Source organism: Thunnus thynnus, chromosome 8, assembly GCF_963924715.1.
Source record: "Thunnus thynnus chromosome 8, fThuThy2.1, whole genome shotgun sequence".
Taxonomy (NCBI): Eukaryota; Metazoa; Chordata; class Actinopteri; order Scombriformes; family Scombridae; genus Thunnus; species Thunnus thynnus.
Window position 1 is genome coordinate 9,063,867 of NC_089524.1, and position 18,258 is coordinate 9,082,124.

Consider the following 18,258-nt stretch of genomic DNA (forward strand, 5'->3'; position numbering starts at 1 on the left):
TGTACAAGGCTGTTGATGTGATTGATTTGGATTGAATGCACAGAGTAGAGTATGCTTTGAAGCTTTAGATGATAAATCCTCTGTTGTGGATTATAGTTATAGGAGAAAAGTAATTACATATCAGTGACTTGGACTGCTGTTGAATGCTCTTATTTCAGTAGAGCTGTTTGTATATACATTTTCCCACGGTTGCCAGATATTACTTCATATAGTTATTTTTTGATTTGACTGACTGACACCAGAGGACAACCCCTTCCTCTCACCCTCACCTTTAGTATGAACAACATACAATTCTGCACCAAAACATTTAAAGACACAAAAAAACTAAACTAAAACTTACTGTAAAGCAAAATTTCCTATTGTTTTCATTAGTATATTGTCCTCACAGTAGGTCTATATGGATGGTTTGGTTCAGCACAAAAACTGGTGCATTTTCTGTGGTTAGAGACACCGCTCATGTTATATATTTGTAATATATTTGCATTGAAGTTATAAAACTGGTTATTGACATTATACCGTATTGATAGGATACCAACAAAGATGTTCATCTTTGCTACAGTTTGAGGGACACAGGTTAAAAATGTGAGTAAAGACATGCAGGAGCTTGGTGGTCTGTGCAATCCCTGGCCTCTGAGTGTGTAGTTTATTGAGATAAAAACTGACTTTGCACTCTCCAATCTCAAATAATTAGTTTTTTACAGCTAAACTGAGCTGAAGATACCAAATTTTCAGTGGTTTTATGTTTTAACCGTGGTGCCTCTGTACATTTGACAAAACAAGTGTGGATGGTGTGTATGGAAATGAGAACAATGAAACAATGTGATATTGAGTGTTAATTCACATGTACGCCATTTACACATGGTATTAACATGTGATCTATATGTGGATATCTTAAACACATGTTAAGTGTAAATGTACTCTCCTGTGAGTTGCTGTACATTTTTTGGCCTTTACTGATTGTATACAGTGCATGCTGTTCCTCTGCTGTAGCTATATGGTGGGCAGTGCCACCTAGAGGTGAGGTCAGTGTGGGTCAAAGACTCTTTCATGTAGCCATTATTAAGTAAGGTCACCATATGCAGTATAAGCAATGTAGGTCCTTGTATCTCCATGTGTGATCATTACTGTTTGAAATCAAAAAGAAATGTTCTGAAATGTGTGGTTTTTTAGTTAAGTTAAATGTTTCTTTTAATTTTAAGTGACACTTTCACAGTTATATGTTGTGTCTTCATTCAGTTGTTTTCAGTATGATTTGAAAATGAGTTTTTTACATTGCTATGTTAGATATACAGTATTTTGTAGACAGATCCCTGTTATCATGTATATGGAATTTGTTGCTATTAGTCTTTTCTGGATATATGAGTAGATCATTATCTCCTGTGTATCATAAAAGTCTGGTTGACACCCCCTTTTAAGATCTTTGCACGTGAAAATACGTGACTTCTCACCACATTTTCAGACATAAATATGTCACAGCAGAACGTCTTCGTAAACAGAGGAGTCAGGTTGCATTACATGTTCCAACTACTTATTTAAACTCACAATTGACTACAGCTGCAACCATCAATTATTTTCACTGTCAATTAATCTAGTGATCATTTTCAGTCTACAAAATGAAAGGAAAATACTAAAAAATGCAAAGTTCAAGTGCAAGTACACAGAGCTCATATGAGGCTTGTTTTGCACAGCCAACAGTCCAAAACCCGAAAGTTTTCAACAGAGGAAAACCACAAAGTAATCACATTTGAAAATCTGGAGCCTTTTTAAAACAAATGATTTAAACAATTAATTGAGTGTTGTAGAATTTCTGTTGATTGACAAATTGATTAATCCACTAGGTTTATTGTTTAAGCCATTAAGAACATGTGTTTGTGGGATACAGAATTGAAACTACAAAGTTGTATGGCTGTATGACCTAAAAATAACAAAACAATTGTTTTTTTATTTTTGTTGAAAGTTATGGGTTGATTGTAGCCCAGTAAATTCACAACTTTGGTAGCCTAATCCTAATCCTATTAGGCCTATAAATACAGTTACTTATGTATAACATGCATACATATATACAATTTCATATTGCACAGGATACAGAATACCTCAAAATATATACTATAAATAGTTTGTGAAGTTGGTGTTTTTTCCTTTGTTTTGCCCATGGTGTTTTAACAGGTTTGAAGTTTGGGCCCATGGTGTGATAACATGATGTGCCAGTGTCATGAAACGTTGCGCAAGATATAAATTACTGTTAACCTACTGTTAACGGTTAACTGTGGCATCATTAACAATGTAACATCATTAAAACTAACTAAGGGTGAGGACTTGTATGCAAATACCATCCTAGCTAACACTGTAACAATCTGACTTTGATCCAAAATTGATATTAACAATAACTTAATGTTCACAACTAATATTAGCTTAGCTAGCACATTCTTTTTGCTATGGTTTGGACGACAGTTAACGTTCATTTATTGACCATTAAGGTCTTACTCCAAGGCTGGCTAACGTTAATGTTCTTTCTATTTTAAGGAAAAGTGAGGTGGCCTAAACTCTGTTTATGTGGTGTTATGGAGCAGACTTCAAACAAGTGTAGAAGTTTCATGCTTTACTGACCTTTTTCGTGGTGGAAATTTTAGCAAACACAGGTGTAGCTGATAATGTTTATAATGACTGCTTTCCATTAAGGTGTTTCAGTGCCAGGCCCCGTATTGTGCATGGTGGTTTGACGGTATGGCTTACTGGCACACTTAATGGAACAGAGCACCATCATTACTGCTGGTCGTTAACTAGCTACACTTGTGCTTTTTCTGCTATGGCAACAAGTCTGTTTCTTCCAGCCCTTACAGCCCTCTCTGTTATTCTATCTTGAGTGCCTATTCTTACACTTTCTATACACATTGCCTACTTCTGCTGCAAGAAATGTTTACAACCTCCACTGTCTCAAATAGTGTGACTTTCATCACCTCAAGGCCTTTGTAGAAAAAGATCTTGTGCTCCTAAGTGCAGATTTCTTCTTATGTTATCTTCCTTATTTGTATGCTGTGACTACACACTCAGTGTAGGATAATCAGCATGTAGTCAGGATGTAGTGTACTCACATCTCTCCTTTGACATACATAGTGAAAATGCTTATTTATGATGAACTGTAATTCCTTGTATAAACTATATAGAGCTACAATGATTTGGTAGTTAATTGATTAGTTGCCAAATTGTTCTGAGTCCAGCCTCTCAAATGTGAATATTGTCTGGTTTCTTTAGTGTTCTCTGATAGTAAATTGAATATCTTTGGGTTGTGTACTACTGGTCGGGACAAAACAAGACATTTGAGGACGTCAGCTTGGGCTCTGAGAAACAGTGATTGACATTTTTCACCTTTTTTGGCATTTAATGGACCAAACAACTAATCGATAGAACCGAACTTAAACTATATTATCATGATTGTAATTGGACGAGAAAAGGCTGAAGATGTTGTTAAGTGGTTAGCAGTGTTGCTTTACAGCAAGAAGGACCAGTCATGAATGTCCTGCCCTGACCTTCTATGTCTATAGTTATCATGTTCCTTTATCCCTTCTATTTACTTCTGGTTTCCTCTTGGAGCTCTGGTTTCCTCCCAGGGTTGCAACACACAAGGCGACTAGACACTCTAAATTATCCGTATGTGTGTTTATATTGGTATTTGCTCAGGGAAAAATGCTCATCAGTGTAGCAGAATAGTGATCATAATTATTATCTTACAGTAATTGCCATACACATCGTTGTTAAAATAAACGTACCTGTTATTATTTCCCTACACTAATTTGTGTTTGTATGTCACCCTAGGTGGAACTTTCTCCTGCTCCTGTCGGTATGCTCAGCAGTACTCTCTGGAGAAGAAGACTACCTAGTCCAAGGTAAACAGCAGAAACCTGTTGCATAACTTGACATTAGCTTTAAGATTCTTACTCTTTGATATCAAAGCCTTTCCCATTTATTTTGTCCTAATGACAACTGAACTGATCTCTGTCCTTTGACCCTGTAACTATATCTACAGTGTAATTGACTATTTATAATCTTTTAATTGCCTCTAGCCTCAGCCAGTAGAAAGATGAAATACTAGTGAGTGATGTCTGCTTCTCTACTTCAATGAATAATGGAGTGGTGATGCTATTGATATATTTGCTATTGTTTCTACTGCCAGATTTAACATAGTTTCACTTACATAATGTTCCTAACATATGCATCCATCCAATCCACTGCATCAGTATCAGCACGGATACTTATGTAATTAAGCAAGTCATGTATCAACCAGACATGACTAATCCATGTTGTCAATGTCATCATAATTTTCAGAGTTGTAGCTATCCATAACAATAATTCTGTCATGATGAGTCGCTGACTCATCTTTTAGCAATCTCTGGCCTCTTGTTACCTAACATAAAAATCATCCTAATGAGTTCCATGCAGTGAGATAAAACAGATTTTAAATCTGCAAAAAGGAGAGCACTGGTATTGGATCAGTGTATCTGCTGAATGATACAGGCAGATACCCTGAGTTGAACCAAAAGCAGTATTGGGACATAAAATTAGTCCTTCAGTTACGACTACTATATGAAAAGTTCTATACAAATAAATAAGTACATAAAAACAAACATCTTACAAATGCAGGCGATGTCTGTGTCTGATGGTAACCGGGCAACGTATACATTTAAAGCCCTTTAGTGGTTCATACACAGTCCAGCCATATACTATGTTTTGACCTAGTCTTATTGATTTGACTTGTTGAACACACTGCTGGGAAGGACGGAACCATATTCAACAGTAGTTTTCATAATTTAGTTACCAAGCAGGACACAGGCACTGCATTTTTCCAATAGGGACCTTGGCTGCAAAAAGGAGCTCCTCTTTGCTTGCTCTTCTTTTCTTTTTCTTTTTTTTTAGCCTTCTTCCTCAACATGTCTATTCTTGCTCTCCAGGCCTCAGAATGCATGTAGAAGCAGCTTAAATAGCCTCTCAACTTTCGTTGCCACTCCACATACCCATCTTTTGTCCTCTCAGTGCTCTCATCTCTGGTCCATCAGGGAAGGCTTTAAATATGTCAAATGCAAATATAATGTGAAGTACATGCTAACAAGAGCACTCTGGGAAAGTGCACCAGTCAGTCAGACAGAGAGGAAGAGGAAATCTCAGTTAAATGCTTAGCTTGTTTTGGCAACTGTGCCTCAGCTGGCCAGATGCTGGGGATAAGGTGATATCCATCTATTCTTTTAAACAAAGAAGCAAAGATGAGAGGCACTGAAGATGAGAAGGGCAGAAGTGAGGAGTTGGTCAAAGATAGCAGAACAGAAAGAAAGCAGAGTTGATGTTTTCACCAGTGCTCAGTGGAGTCAGTACAACTTAGTTCTTTATAGCCGTTGGACAATTCAAGTGTAATCCCACATATTCCTGCAGATGTGACTTCCTTGCAAGAACTTGCCATCACTCTGCAAGAATGAATGCTGTCAAAAGAATCTAAAGAAAACTCAAATAAGTTAAATGTCAACTGGTTGCACTTTATGATTTTATAGAGAGGGTATATTGTTTGAATTTTTGAGTGGCATATTACTGGACCACTGCCAGAAATACTATATAGTGTATGCACACTTAATTTAAAGTTGACCTCATCATGAATCCTTAGATTTCCACATGTATGTGCATTGTGTAACGCACATACTGACTTCACCTTAAAGTGAAATGCTTCAAGGGTGCCCCCGCTTATTCCATCTTGCATTGTCTTCTCCGCACATATCTATAGTTGGTGAGCACACTCCAAGCAGGATCAATCCATCATAACAAGGGGAGGAGGAATGCACACAGAGGGCTAGAGCAGCTTGTCTTCACGTATGAGACAGGTTAATTGGAATCCAGGCTGATGTTACCTCTGGCAAAGAATGTCAAGGACATCTCAGTGCATGCTTAGATCAGCTACAGATAGATAGGTTCCCTTACTGGGCTGCAGGACTACAAACCCTGCAAAACCACATGTAGACTGATATAGTGCATGTCTTATATCTATATATCTTACTTTCGCTCTCTGACTCTGTCTCTGTCTCTTCCTGTCTCTGTTCATCTCTCTCTCTTCCTGCTCTCACAGTCCAAAGCACTGTCACAGAAAAAAAGAGATGTTTTTGTTGTCTAAGCCAACACATGTACAACAAAATCATATCTCCAAAATGTCAGCATTTCAAAGATAGTTAAAACAGCCTTGTAACAGTAAAGTCTTTGTGAGATTCATAAAGTTTTGTTTTAGTGACTTTTTGAAAGAAAGTAATCTACTATTTTCTACTGGCTGATAAGAAATATAAATCCCATACTAACTATTTTCTCTTTTTCAGTTAAAAATCATTTTACCTCATTGTGTGGAACTGATTGGGATCATTATTTTATGTTTAAAATACAATAGATTTATCTAAAACACTCAAGAGGCCTGGTCGGCTTCATAAATCATATCCTTTTATGACTCTGCCTGTCAGTCAGATTGTCCTTCGCCTGGGTTAATCCCAGTCTGGATCGGCAGCAGGCAGATTGTAAAATCAAACAATCTGTGAACCATCATGGCACTCATGTAGAAAATCGTACTCATATTAAACCTGCTACATCTAAGTCTGTCACCAACGCCTCTACATGTGCCTTGAAAATGGCACTGCTCAATGTGAGATCTTTAGTTAACAAAATCTCCCTTGTTAATGACATCATATGAGCCAATAAACTTCACTGTATTCTGGTCACTGAGACCTGACTTGACAAGGGGGGTATTGCTGCTCTCTGTACTGACTTAAACTGTAAAATTGTTGCTCTTAGTGATTTCTCAACTTTTCAATGTATAGCTATGGTTGTTAAATCTGTATTTCCTATCCTGCTACTTACAGTGTATCACCCCCCTAAGCTAAAAAAAAGGTTTTCTAGATGAATTTGCTCAGCTGCTGTCAATGCAGTTGTAGTCAATGGAAATTTTTATCATCTCTGGCAACTTCAGTATTCATATTGGCAATTCCACTAACTCAGACACAAAACACTATCTTAATGTGCTAGAAACATTTGAATTTTCACAGCATGTTCTCCACAATTTCTATTTTAGTATTGTTGGACCTGAGTGCCGCTTTGGACACGTTTGATCATGACATTCTTCTAAATAGACTCAAAAACTGTACTGGCTTATCTGGACCTGTTCTTCAATGGTTCTCATCATGTTTAAAAGGAATGACTTTCTCTGTATCTCTTGGCAACTTCACATCTGAAGAAGTCAACATTTTCTGTGGTATTCCACAAGGGTCAGTTCTTGGTCCATTGATATTCAGTCTATACATGCTCCCAATTGATACCATTATATAGAATCACAACGTATCCTACCATTCCTATGCTGATGATACACAGCTGTACGTCCCACTTTCCTTAGACAACCTCAGTCCTGTTAAAGAGCTTGTCAGATGCATTGATGACATCAACCACTGGATGCCTCAAAACTTTCAACAACTTAACCAAGAAAATCTGATAGTACTCCCAAAAGTACAGAGGCAGGAGATTGTATCCATGGTATAATCATTTTCTTTAAAGCACAGAGAGCATGTCAGAAACCTGGGTGTTATTATTGATGCCAATCCTAACTTCCAGCATCACATCACCACTATCACGAAGACAGCTTTCTACCATTTAAAAAACATTTATAAACTTAGGAGCTTCGTGTTTCAGTCTGACTCCGAAACATTGGTCCATGCATTCATCCCCAGCAGATTAGATTACTGAAATGCCCTTTTTGCAGGACTTCCCAAAAGGACAATAGGTAGGCTCCAGCTCATTCAGAGTGCTACAGCCAGAGTACTAACTGGGACTAGGAAGAATACAACACATTACATCTGTATTTAAAACACTTCAGTGGCTGCCGGTACAGTATAGAATTGATTTCAAAGTATAACTGCTTGTTTACAAGGCCCTAAATGGTATGGCTCCTAAACATATTTCCGACCTATAGCCCATCCTTTAGATCATTAAGCATGTGTCTCCTGAATGTACCTAAAATTAAATGAAAATCAAGTGATTGTGCATTTAGTCACTACAGCGCTGTTCTGTGGAACAAACTGCTCGATGGCCCGAGATCTGCTGCCACTGTATATTCTTTTAAAAGCAGTCTTAAAACATTGCTTGTCTCTCAGGCTTGAGGTAGTTAGTGTTTGTGTGTGTGTGTGCGCGCCTGTTGTAGCCCATGTGTGATTGCTGTAGTAGGAATAGGGCAGGGGTTATAAAAAAATGTATTTTATGTATGTGTGTGTATGTTGTATGGGTGGCTGAAAGGTTCTTTTATTTATGTGGAGTATTTTATATATGCGTTTTCTATCTCATTTGTTTAATGTTTTCTATGTTTTACTGTAAAGCACATTGAGCTTACCTGTCTATGAAATGTGCTATGCAAATAAAATTGACTCAACTTGACTGTCAACATTTCAGACTTTTTACGTTATTGGCCATTTGATTTGATCCCCAATTGAGATGAAAGGTCTAACGGTTGTACATCTGCAACTCATCTCAAATAGGCACGTTATGGCTTTGATGTGTGTTTTTTTTCTTTCTGCATTATAATCAGTTAACAGATGCAGATCACCAGTTGAGTTAGTGCATTCAGTTTCCCCTCAGTTATGCCAAATCAACTAACCTTTCTTTGGAAGTTGGCTTCCCAAATACAGAGGAAGTGTTATGTCTTTGGATTAGCAATGAAAATACTTCAAACTGCTTGAGATCTTCCCACCAAAACACTTAGATGCACCCACACACACATGTGTGCACACACAGATTCCAAAAGCGTGTTTGTTTCTAACCTTCTCTATTCCTGCTGCCTCTGTCTGCCAGCACGCTTACTGATGCAGTGTTTCCTCTGTATGCTTTCAACAACAGTGCATCGCCGCTGCTAAATGATGATTGCTATTGCTGAAATTTCACATTGTACATAATAATCACAACGAAGGCAAACCATGCAAAATTTGGGTAATTCTTGTAAACTACTGGCTGAGATGGCAGACCCTCCTTCCAATCTGGCTCTTTCTTTCTCTACAAGCGGTACCTGCACATCAGCAGCACAGGGAGGAGGACGGAGGACAGAATGAATGACTGATAGAGACTGATGTCTGTGTTCTTCAGTCTTTCTAAACTCAGTATTTTGATGACAGAATTATAATTTATTTAATTGACTTTTTTGGTCCAAAATGATGTGAAAATGCACAGTTTCTAGTCAAATAACATTAAATTTTCCTGGGTAGAAGCCCCCACCCTGGGTGTGTTGAGGCATTTCATTCTTTGACATTTATTACAACTACAGCTATCTGGGCCTCCACAGCCCTTCTGGTGTCAAAACCTGGAAAAAATCTGGAACAATTCTATGGTAGTTTTAAGTTATTTCACTGCCCGTGTGCGCAAATACAGGTCTTGGCATCATGGGCTCTGCATGCCAACAACAGCACCACTGCTGAAAAAAATCCAAGGGGAAACACTATATCTCCCTCTCTTTCGCACATGCACACACACAGATTCACAGGTCAGATCGGCTTCTAAAATGACCGACCTGTGACATTTACAATTACAACATATGTCAGGTATCGTTGTTCCCATTTGTCATATTAATAATGTCATTTTTATTTCTCTGGAACTATCACTGCTCTGTACTGACATATGTGACACATGTGACACATTACCCTCCAGCATACTGATCTGTCTATAGCTCTTTACTCAAAGCCAAAACTGCACAGAATATCCTCTGTCTCCAAGTAATACTTAAGTGCTTTTGCCTGGCTGTACCTCAACCAATGTCAGCAGACCTAACATAAATTCTTTGAAAAATTACCTGTGGGCATGGGAAAAGAATGACAGGATCGTTTGGAGGAAAGCTGCTCTCATGAATCTCTGGTGGCAGATTGATTCAAAAAGGCTGTGTGGACTGGTTTCCTGTATCCTAGTTCGGCCCCATCCTTCTCTAGTCCCCCTCACTCATCTGGGCCGCAGCTGCCTTTCTGGTACTTGATCCAGGAGAAAAACAGGGAGAGGTCATCAGCATCATGGGGAGACTGTTGAAAGTGTACAATGACTGACCACTGCCTTTTTTTGGCTGGGCTTCAACAGCAGGACCAGCCCTACAAACGTGAATGTCCGTGAGTGACTGACTGACTGAGTGAGTCACTGACTGTGCGATGAAGTAAATCCATTGGTCGACCAAGTGTTGGAGTTTCCCCATTGGCTATTGCTCCTTCAAAGTGAATTGGCGCGAACAAATTTCTATTCTACTTCCTCAGGGGTCGTTTACAGCGGTCCCAGAGTTTTCTATTATGTCCTCAGGGGGCGTTTACAGCGGTCCCACTCCTCAGGGGGCGTTTACAGCGGCCCCACTCATTGACTGCAGCTCATTCCAAATTTATCACACACTAAGAACGAAATACTTTGCTGCTCTTGGATACTACTATCTGAAGACTGAAGACTTCTGAATTCATTTACCAGACCATTTTGTCTGCCCAGGCCATTTTGTCTATCTCTCCAAGGTAAGTGAAATGCTTCATTAGTATGTTAGATATTTACCAGAAATTGAAGTTAATGTTACATGACTGTGCTTTAGCTTGTGTTAACAATGTGGCCTCATTTTCGGCAAGACTAGTTGACGGTTGGCAATCAACTACCGTAAATTCCAAGCCTTTTTGAAGGGTTATTGGGGTTATATTAGAGACAGGCTTTTATGTTTTATTCTCTCTGTTTGATAAGTGTATTTGGTCATATTTTCATATAAAGCCTCCTTGTTTTCTGATCTGCTCCCGTTTGTTCTGTTGTTTTTTACTATATTATGCTGTTAATGCTGCAGGGCTTGAAAAATAAATTGGTCTTTTAATATTTTTAGGCATTGATGAACAATATGTCGTCTTCCATTGCAGTTTGTCCTTGTTATTGGTGACTCATATTTGAGATCCTTTGTGGACGACTATGTTGCCATGCTAGAGGGCTGGTTCAGCTTTGGCTTCACCTGGAGGAGACACTGATGCTTTGCAAAGGGAAATATACCATGCTGATAATCCTCCTCTCACTCCTGATGTAGTTTGCCTAGTTGCTCCAAGCAACAACTTGAAATCCAGCCGCATCATTGAGATGGCCACAACAGATTTTACATCTCTTCTACAATCTGCTTTGTATTGCTGACCCCAGATAGACTTTCTTATTCAGTGTGTGACAAACTTCTGTCTACTGTAATGTAACACTTGTTTCTTCTTTATAACTTTTTGTGTTGGATTTTGCTTTTTTTCTGCCTTCTTTACAGCTCAGAAGTGGATTACCATACTACAGGAACCTCTTAAACAATTACATAAAGTAATACAACCTAAAATCATCAACATATGGAAAAGAATTATACCCAGCTTCATGTTCTACATGATCTTCACCCCTCTCCTTATAACCCAACTTCATCATCTTTAATCTCTGTCAATACCCTACATCATTATTAATCATCCTACTATGTATTTATATATTGTTACACACCAATTATATGATTTATTCATTTAATACGCATGTTCTCATAAAATACAGAAGAATTCTTTCAACTTTACATATTGTATGTCATGCTCATACCTTTCACTGTGTATAAACTGTATCATATACTGAATAATTAATAAACTTTACCATTCACTTTTACTGAGTGTCATTTGCTTCATTATAAGTTCTTTTTCAAATCAAACAAATGGTTGCACACTATAACAGTCCAGCACAGAACAGAGTAGGAGAGAAAATGGCTCTCTATGCACCGAGAGGCATGTGGGAGAGTGCACGGTTAAAGCACCCCAAATAACAATCACTCACCGAGTGTGTCATAGAAAAAAGACAGACATCCGCAGATAGAAACAGATGAAAGAGCACAGGGAAGTTAACAGATAATTAGAATAGGTATAATTGTAATTAAAATAATTTCTCCTTCAAATCAAACATCTTAAGATACGATTGGAAAGTGTTGTTTTGCAACTGCATATATAACAATTTTTTGACTCAAACGTAGCTTAACCATGTCCTGTGATATCCTACTTCAGTGCACTTTACCAGCAAATATTACTGGGACCACTACAGAAATTTGCAGATGAACATTTAATATCCAGGAATTCACATTATAGACGCTACCGCTGACTATCCCTGTAACAAATCGGCCACAATTTCGCTCACCCATACACCATCCAGCCATATACTAGGTTTTGACCTAGTCTTGTTCTCACTAATTTAACTTGAACGAGGACTGATTGTGTAATGTCCCGTATTTGTTGCATTTGTAGCAATGACGTATTTTTTGTTTAATTAAATGTAGCAGCCAGGAATACAACATTTTAATAAAACACTTATTAAACCCATCACTGAACAAAAAATAATCAGTAAATAGTGAGACCTGCAATGACATTGACAGGTGTCTGTAATGACTTAGATAAGAACAACAGCCAACAGTAGCGTATAACCACCGCATTCTCCCCGTGAATGCCATGGGTGTCATTCCCCCTATTTCTTTACCCATGCTTGTTTTTGCTCTCTCTCTGAACCCTTCAATAAAGCCAAAGAACATATTAAAAACAAAAGCTCTTACACGCTGCGCCATTCAATTAGCGTTTTGACAAAAACACATCTTGCAAAACAATTACTTTCATTAAATACAGACACAGGCATGATTCCCTCAATAACTACAAGATGTTTAAAATCAGTATATAATTTTGTTTGTATAATCAAAAGATAATTGTCTTTTTTGTTTTTTTGTGATGTCTCCCTTCATTGTAATCTCATAAATAGTGAAACAGGCTCTCAATTCCTGCTCAATCAGTATGTGCTCTTTTTTCCCCACTCCTTTATCAATCCAATTTTATTAATTTTTTCAATTTTTTGAAGTTGTGGTTCTGTAAATTAGAAGTGACGGGAAACAGGAAGTAAGAAAGGAAGACGATATGCACCAAAGGTCCCCAGGAGGACTTGAGTTGGGCATTTCACAGTTATAGTATTAGACTGCTGCTTCGAAGGAATTCATAAGATGCTTTGTCATATATTGTTAAAGAAAACGTATACAATAAAGTCTTACATACAGTATTCAAATTTGTTCTGTGGCATTTATCTTGCAAGAAATTGTCAACTTTCACAAAATTGAGTACCTTAAGATAAGTCTGGGTCCTTTTTGTTTAGAAACTATTAAACCAAAGTCTGCCTGCCTGCTCTCTGACAGTGTCTATTGTGTCTTTCAGGAGTGGATATCCTCTATCGACTGGGGCTTACTGCTCAGAGCAGCACAGACAATCCCTACGAAAGGACCGCCTCCCCTTCAACCACCTACACCACTGTTCCCTCATCTTTGAATCTCCCTGTTCCTGGATATGGGGTGATACTCGACTCAAACTCCCTTTATGAGGCTCCAGCAGGCAGTCTGTTCCCGCCAGAGATTGGTGAGGAGTTTTCTGTTGTGGTTAGCCTAAGCTCCTGGCGAGCGAACAATGCTTTTCTTTTCAGTGTCAAAGATGGCAGGGACAGGCTGCGTTTTGGCATTCAACTGCTGCCACGCAGAGTGGTGGTTTACACTGCAGAGAAGGCCTCCATTTACTTCAACTACAATTGGCAGGACGGGCGCCAGCACCCTTTTGCTGTCGGTGTCCGTGCACGCTCAGTGTCCTTCTATGCAGACTGTGGGGCGGTGCAGCAGCGGGAGCAGACCCTGGGGAGATCTCAAACACTGGGGGACTCTGGGGGTCTCTTCACTCTGGGGAGGATGAACTCCAAAGCAGCACCATTCAATGGTCGAGTCTGCCAGCTAGATATCTATCCCTCGGCCCAAGCTGCTGCGCACTACTGCAACTACCTTAAAAAACAGTGCCGGCTGGCCGACACTTACCGATTGCCTTTGCCACATCCTGGTTTGGATATTGAGGCAAATGACCCCCCCTCTAACCCCTTAACAAAGTCACTTGTTGGAATAGCAGCTACCTATAATACGCCCATAAAAGCCACAGCAGCTGTCAAAATGTCCCCAGGTAGTGTGGTCAAACAGCATTCAACCCAAAGCCCATTAGTACAACCTCATCTGGGGGACCAGAGCCACATTTCTACATTGGAACCCCTTGCCCTCTCTACTACATCGTCACTTGAGCCTGACAGCCCCACTTCAGCTACCCTGAATGGACTACCAGCTCTGGATCTCACTCATAGCTCAATTATCACCACAACCAAAAACGATTTGGCCAAAGGGACTAGGCTCCAAGGGAACACTGATCAGTCTGAGAACAGCACAGAGGAAGACAGCAGCTCTGTGGGCCTACAGACCCCAGATGCCACCCCAGGCCTGGTTTCCCCAGTCAGGCAAAGTCGTGTGAAGGAAGGACTCAGGAACAACTCCATCTCCAGCTCCAGGGACTCCCACTTTGGGCCCCAACAAACTCATCAGCTCCTGGAGACTCATCCGAGACCCAACAGCACCACTTTGTACCGTGAGAATCAGGTGGACACCTCAGAGCAGCATGATCTAGATGGCAGCTATGATGACGTAGACATGGGAGGATATGATTATGGATATGAGGAGCCAGACTTCATCTATGACTACGAAGATGGTTTACGTGGCCCCAAAGGAGAGCCAGGTCCTCCGGTAAGTGACTGAATTTATGAATGTCAATTAGAGCTATGAGTGTTCATGGAACAATTCTCAAAGAGGTGAGCCACAAGCTAGTGCATTTCTGTACATGATCAAGAGGAAAATATCAAATACAAGGCAATCAAAGTTTATTTATTGCCATCACACTTACATACACCAAGGATATATGAAAAATATTTTGGCAGGGCGGTGTATTGATGTAGAGGTGATGGCATGTCCAAGCGCTGTTCTTTTTTCATGTATGTACAAGTTGTTAAAATAACATGTCACTCCCTTGCTGAAATACTGCCAGAGCCTTTTGCTGTTATGGGAGAGAGGATAACTCATCTTAAGGTTGGACGTACACTCTGGCAAGAAGAAATTAGCTGTCCATCCAGCCTCACGATGTAGATAAACTTTTCAGGTATTGCTTATGTTTCCATGAGTGAGATGTGTCTGATCTTTTTATCTGATCTGCTTAAACTTAGGAGTGTACGCAATGATGTAAGACGTCTGGACTCATCTGCCAGTTTCCATAGTATTACCTCAGCTCTAAAGTGCCTGCAGGCTTGTAGGTGGGACGCAGCTCACTCAGCACTGAGTTGTTGCAAGTTTACAACTTACCTTCACTATTTAGAGCCTGAGAACACTACTGCAGTATTATGAGCACAGTACAGTCCACAGGCTCTTTTCCAGTGGGTCACAATTTGGCAGAATATATTGATTAATTAGCCAGTGTGTTTGTTCTTTTCTACTGCAATCTTAAACTGTTTTCTTTGTCTTGGCCACTCTGACCACTTTGATGCAGGCAGGTCTTGAATACTGGGTCAACTGAAGGTCAGTGGCTCACTCAGTGTCATTACCTCTTAGTTTGAACTTGACAACAAGCATGTTTACTTCCTCAAGGGAAATACTTCACAGTTTTGCAGCCACATAACCAGGCAAGTACAGTGGCATTCATACAGGCTGCTTCTGGTCTCAGTAAATATTCCATAATCATGTTGTACATACTTGATTTTTTAGTACTTAATTACTTGTTGCTTAGCTCTGCATGGATTTTTGCGTTTTTTTGTTTGAACTGCCATTAACAACAATGGTTTTGTTCATTCATTATGCATCTTTCGTAGAAAATTTGCTTTGTAAAAATCTTTCTCTTGGCTGCAACTTGGCTCAACACCACAGAAGAAGCATTTGGAAAATTCACATTCCATTAGTAAGTAATTTTTACATAAATTGGCAGTGGGTATGATTAAACCTTAATAGCAGGCATTGTAAACCAATGTCTTAAAAGATATACAGTAGGACTGATGTGGGCTGATACTCATGGCTGTGATGTGAAGCCTCAGAATGAAACAAGTAACCCAATGACATTAAAAAACTTCTGTGGTACCAGAAGGGCTAATGGGGTAATTGTTGATAATTGCAAAAGTGGATGTAACTGTTTTTTATCATGAATCAGATAGTTATCAGATCGTTTGGAACTTTGATGGTGTTGGTTGGACGGTTTAGTTGTTGCTCTACAGAGAGAATGTTTATTTAGCCATGTAGTCAGGAAAAGTACAGCAGATTGTGTTGTAAAACGCTCCATAATACAATTAGAATTTACATCAAACAGCATTATATTTTAGTTTTTTCCTATTTTTTCAAGTCAATTGCTTGCCTACTCAAGTAAAACAATGAGATGATGATGATGAAATAATAATGAGATGAATGGTGTTACAGCAAAGACATTTGAAAATGATGGAGGGTGAAAGATTGGACTAATACTGGTCATCACTTTCAATGCATTTCCTTTCTTTGTAATGTTTCAGTTACATGGTCTGTCACTAAACTACCAACAGTACACATCCAACATATTGACTACATGGGAAGAATGCAGCGGGCATTATAATTCAGTTCAACTTAATGTCATACAATGCAACAAGTTCAAAAGATGATTCATTCCACTCTTCAGCTTTCCAGAAAATCGACTTCTTGAATTGACTCCATTGGGAAAGATTTGACCCTTATCTTGGCTCAGATGAGGCATGCGAATATTATCATTTTACTGCATGACTGCCTTGGTTTCTGAAGGCCCTGTTGTTGTGGCGAAGGCGGTGGTGTGCTCACAGTTTCCATTTGTCAGTGCGTGGGAGTCTAGAGGAACAAACAGCTGTTTCTTTCTTCATCTCTCCCTCTATGTCCATCTATTGCTCTGGCGGAGGATAAGGATGCTCCAAAGCACGCCATTTCATTTGCTATAGCAACGATTCAGAATAGTAAATAGAAGGCTCTAAGGATGGCGATGTCGGTTGGCTAGTTGGTTGCTAGGTTCACCACTTTGGTCCAGACTGAAATATTTGTGCAACTTTTTAATGGACTGCCAACAAATTTTGTGCAGACATCCATGGCCCCCAGGGGATGAATCCCTGTGATTTTGGTGATTATCTGACTTCTCATTTTGTGCCACTAGGTCAAAATTTAAATTTGTCCATCTCCAATCGTAATAGGACAGTGACTCCTTAATGTTATCTAGTAAAGGACATCACTCTTCAAATGTGTAATGTCTTTATTCTTTCAATTTAATTTAATTAGTATTAATCCACTTGAATTAATTAATTGAATTATTGTGTCCTGCTATATCTGATAATAACTTTCCTATTAGTAATGTTTAACATATTAAAATGAGTTCAACTGTCCTTTCTTGGAGAAATTAGTCTTGTCATAACATATTTTGGAAGAGACCAAGTCAGTAACAAACATGTGTTCTTACTAATGATCAGAATTGACAAGCCAGTGCATTTTTAAGAAGTCATTCATTAGAAAAAATACCCCTGAAGATTGTGTTTACATATTGTAGTGAATGTGGGTATCCTAGGCTCTTTAAAATGTTGAACCTGCAACTAAAAGTGAGAAATTTTGTCTTTACCCTGCAAAGCAAGCTTATTAAAACACACTGCCACAAGTGCATCCAACAGAGCTAGTGTTCCCTCAATCTGGTTTGGTTTCCAAAGATATGTGAGATAATGTTTATCTTTCTTACTCAATTTATGCATCAAGTCATTTCAGTGTTCCAGCTAATACATTCCACCAAGTGTTACATATTATTCTGTTTTCAATCAAGACAAGGAAAAAATAATCAAGTTAAGCAATTTTCAAGTTAAGCTTATCTTCCTATTGTTTTTGTTTATTTCTCTTTGACTAGACTTCGGGAATCAACCATGTTGAAGTCATTTATTAAGATGAGAAGAAGTGTTGTAAGAGATGTTGTACAAGCCTTTTGTGTTGTATCACAGTGATTAAAGTTGGTGATAAATTAATATTATTGCTAAATGTCCCTTTATAAAATCATTTTTACAAAATTCTTAGATATTGTGGGTCACAGTTCTTATGTCCAAGTTAATTTTGACCAAAAAAGATACTTTTTTTTTAAATTGAGTATTTTCCTAGCAAAACACAAACAAAAATGGACTCAGTGTGGTTTAGCATAAATATAAATGTTTGATGTGATTTTTGTTTTACATCTTGCATCAACCAGAACATGACATGCAGTTGTTCTGTATGCTTCATGCTATCTTTTGTCCATGAAGAAGGTTTATGTCAATCCCATCGGCTGACCAAAGGCTAGTGGTGTCAGTCTCATCTTGAGAATGTAACTCGACCCTTCTGCTGAG

The 18,258-nt window shown here is 38.8% G+C and overlaps 1 protein-coding gene across 1 annotated transcript in view; it reads left to right on the forward strand.

Annotated features, from left to right (window-relative positions):
* Nucleotides 1–18,258, forward strand: part of LOC137187469 (collagen alpha-1(XXIV) chain) — a 99,411-nt gene that overhangs the window by 6,626 nt on the left and 74,527 nt on the right. Inside the window, exons 2-3 of the mRNA XM_067596367.1 lie at nucleotides 3,814–3,884; nucleotides 13,233–14,620. Of these exons, the coding sequence (XP_067452468.1) occupies nucleotides 3,814–3,884; nucleotides 13,233–14,620 (1,459 nt within the window). The remainder of the gene's footprint in view (nucleotides 1–3,813; nucleotides 3,885–13,232; nucleotides 14,621–18,258) is intronic.